Consider the following 3985-nt stretch of genomic DNA (forward strand, 5'->3'; position numbering starts at 1 on the left):
TATAAAAAGAGAGAGAAGACGCACGATTTCCTGAGTAGACGGCAGTTCTCAACGTGGAGGCTGGTGTTTTGATGCTCGATCCAGTCCTGTTGATCAAAACAGCACAGAGACAATCAGTCTGGGTCATCATCCTCCTCATCATCATCCAAACCTCTCTATATCATCACCAATTCCCCCAAACTCCTCTAAATCAAGCACTTTCAATAGCTATTTTTTATTTTTATTTTCACCAGAGTCCAATTTCTTTCTGCTTTCATAGCAGGAGTTGATTTAWACAATGTTGGAAAAATAACATAGTAAAAATAGTCTCTCTGTTCTACCAAGAAAAAAAGATTATAGGCAAAAGTCTGACGCTGGAGGAAAAACAATAGCAGCATCTGGAATCTTCTGGAATCTTCTCTGGAATGGATTCTCTCCTCAGTCTCTCGGCGGCCATCTTCTCCCCAAAAAATAACTTACTTCCCAAAGTAACTAAATCAATTGTTTATAATAATTAAAAACGCAGTTAGTAGTGTGTTGTGTCATTGGTTTACAAACAAGGGTATAATACAATGATACAGGGGTTTGAGTTTAAAAAATGTAAGTGGCGTAAATAGTCCATTAATTGACAACGGTCAATGTCTAGAGATAGAGCCTAAACTCGTTTCTGTACGGCACTTTGTGACATCAGCTGACGTAAGAAGGGCTTTATAAATAAATGTCATTGATTGGTTGTTGTTCTCTGGCAGCGTCTCATCTTGTCGTTGGTTGTATCGTCTTCGAGCACTCCTCTTCCTCAAGGCAAATCACAGTCATCGAAAGTCACAAATAAAAATGCATTTTATAACGGAATGTCTTAAAGATGGCCGGTACAAACAAATAAAATGACAATATTTCAAGGTTAAAAAAATAAAAAAAAATACTTCTAAAAATTTAAAAATATCTCATGACATTACACAATTTTCAATAACGACAATAGAATAATGTTGAATTCAGTCCAGGATTCGATGTCTTCATATTCCCCGAGGAGAAAATATATTTTTTATACTAAAAAAAGGCTTTTCTTTGTTTTATTTTCATCCATTTTAGAACATCTCACCTCACGTGAAATACATGTGACAATCGCACAGCTAGACTGAAGTGTTTTAATAAACAAAAATAATTCAACAAGCAAAGTCTTGAGTTACAACATGAGTTTCAAAAATATATATTTTTTTTTAAAAGGCACACAATCAGTATGGAGAASATCAGAACTGGGTTCAAATACTATTTGAGATTTCAAATACTTTATATGTACTTGATTGAACTCCTGAAACAAACGTCTGGAGTTGTTTCCTGAAGGGCTAAAACACCGGGTCTATTATCCGGGACTGAAACAGACATGGGATACCAGGTAGAAACAAACCTAAATAGTATTTTGGCCTTCCAGGATAGAAAATCAAACAGTATTTAGAACCCAGGTCAAGACAGGTATGGCAACAACAACAAAAAAACTCACCTTTAGATGGGAACATTCTATGTTACAGAGAGAACAGGTATGAGGAAAGATTCTGGGAGAAGCAGCGGAGTAATCACTCATCATGGTCGGAGTCGGTAACCTCTTCGGCATCATCATCATCATCATCGGGGGAGGTAGGTTCCTCTGCTGGAGCAAGGAAGGCATCGGACCAATCCGGGGCGGAGGAACAGTCACCGGAACATGACCAGGAGGTGGMATCGACGGGTTCATGATGGGGAATAAGGAAGGCCACATGGGGGGTGTCGAGGGAGGAGGAACCAACGAGTCTCTGACCATGTCATATTTTGACGTCTCCTTCGTGAGCGGATTGCGCGCGCCGTAATTATCGGGTTGACCATTATCGCCATCATCATAACTGTCGTAGTTAGTGGCACTATAATGTTCGTAATCGATCACTTTGCTCAGTCCTCCACCACCGCGGTCGGACCCTGGGCCAGGTCCACCGCCTACCTTGAGCCGACGGTCCACACCCATAGTTCTATTGGCCTTACGGATGCGGATGTCTCTGAGGATGAAGGGCAGGTTGTCTGGGGTCAGTTGATCGTCTGGGTAGTGGCTGAGGAGCTCCAGGTCTTCGTTGGACAAGCCGAAACTCGCCAGGATGCTGCTGGCGGACTRGGARGTGTACCGGGCTGGARGASAGGCTGCGGACGATGCGCTCATGGGAGTCTCGGAACCCCTTGAGGTGGACCCCAGCACTCCCGCACCTCCAAACCCAGAGGTTTGGCTTTGGTACTGAGGAKGGGCGGAGGAGAAGWGTTTGGAGGAAGCAGACTGGGTCAGGTAGCCAGACCAGGAGTCCATGGAACCTTGCTGGTCMCTGGAGGTCCGGCCAGGGYTGTAACCGCCCAGCCCTCCCCCAGACGAGAGCTCGTCCATGGGGTCGTGACTTAGGCGAAGGTCTTGGGCGTCCAGGGAGACCTGCGSGTTCTTATTCTGCTGCATCAACTGGCTGAGCAGCCTCACCTCCTCTCTGGCCCCGCGGATGTGGTGGTCTATGGAGGTCTCCAACTCCGGGGTCATCCCGGTCGATCTCTGCCCCAGGTCATACCCCATCTGCTGGGACACCATCGAGGACATCATGCCTCCCTGGCCGGAGGAACCACCACCACCACCACCACCAGACCCCAGACCAAGGCGGGAGGCCCCCAGAGGGTCCCTTCCGGCCTGGGATTGTGTGAGTCCGTACTGCCCCATCTGGGCGGCAGTTCTCTTGGCCTGTGAAGAGTACTGATCCCCCAAGGGGTTATATTGGGGACGGGACATGTTATTGACGGTAGCTGCTGCTTTGAGAAGGTTGATGAGGGGGGCGAGAGGAGGTGGATGGGGGTGAGTGTCGGCAGAAGTGGCGGTTGCAGCGGTAACGAGCTGGTCTTTGAGCTGGGCCAGCTGCAGGGAGGCTCTGCGGGGGKGGGATCCCAACTCCCAGCCCTCCAATCGGATTCAGCGGGCRGGAAAGGYGAGCAGCGCAACGATCCAATAGCAACGCAAAGCTGAAAGAGTTGGAGAGGAGAAACACACAGGAGGGTTACTGGCTGGTCTTCTCTCTGGRTCGCCCTGGGAKAGGGCTATGGACAGTAGTAATCAAACTGGAAAGCAGACTGGATTTCTGCCATTGATCGGTTTGGTCAGTTTCCAGTCTATTTCYCACTGAAACACTTTTCAAATCAGTTCTGCGTCAAACTGTTCTAGAACAGCTTCTAGAACATCATCYGGGTTCTGTTGGTTGGGTCAGAGCAGAAGAAGATGGTTCCTGCATCTTCACTGGAGGACAGAAAAACAGCAAGCAAACAGGGAACAGGCAGGAGGGGGAGAAGTAGTCATCGTGAAAACACACAACCTTATTTTACAAACTCCATGCACTGCTTTAGTGAAATTTGCAAGATTGCAAGCAGCTTTTTTTTTTAACAAAAAGGTTTACAGTCATACTTTTAAGATAATAGACCGCTAAAGGAAATAGTTTATTCAGTAATGAAACGGGGCTTACTAGTTTAGCTAAAGATCAGATTTAGTAGGGTTAAGTGTAAGCTATTGATTATCGAATGAAGATGGAATCAAAATTTGAAAGGTTATGTGGATGCATAAATCAATAAACGGTGTCAGGGTTCGTTGTAACGGAGCTCCCCAAGACAACGGTCTGAAAGGTGTTATAACCAAACAGAACACTGCACCTGAGAGTCAACTAAACCAATCCATGTCTCTANGTTGTAACGGAGCTCCCCAAGACAACGGTCTGAAAGGTGTTATAACCAAACAGAACACTGCACCTGAGAGTCAACTAAACCAATCCATGTCTCTAAACCAGACCAATACACTTTCCCACAATATTGACGAGATTATATTCTTAAACAACGTATTTATTTTATCCAACTCGTTAAAGTCACGGTGCAAAGCTTTGAGACGTGAAAGCGGAACTTCAAAACCTGCTTCATAAAAAAACTGTTTTGAGAAAAGGGAACCCATCACCACCAGCTGCAGAGAAAGATA

At 45.7% G+C, this 3985-nt stretch overlaps 1 protein-coding gene across 1 annotated transcript in view; it reads right to left on the bottom strand.

Moving 5' to 3' along the window:
* LOC112074915 (matrin-3) overlaps nt 1-3695 on the bottom strand; it is a 10763-nt gene extending 7068 nt beyond the window's left edge. The window contains exons 1-2 of the mRNA XM_070440713.1: nt 1478-3695; nt 25-86 (exon numbers count right to left, since the gene is read on the bottom strand). Coding sequence (XP_070296814.1) covers nt 25-86; nt 1478-2764 — 1349 coding nt within the window. The 5' untranslated portion in view covers nt 2765-3695. The remainder of the gene's footprint in view (nt 1-24; nt 87-1477) is intronic.
* Between the last annotated feature and the right edge of the window lie 290 nt (nt 3696-3985).

This window comes from Salvelinus sp. IW2-2015, unplaced genomic scaffold (genome assembly GCF_002910315.2).
Source record: "Salvelinus sp. IW2-2015 unplaced genomic scaffold, ASM291031v2 Un_scaffold2875, whole genome shotgun sequence".
Taxonomy (NCBI): domain Eukaryota; kingdom Metazoa; phylum Chordata; class Actinopteri; order Salmoniformes; family Salmonidae; genus Salvelinus; species Salvelinus sp. IW2-2015.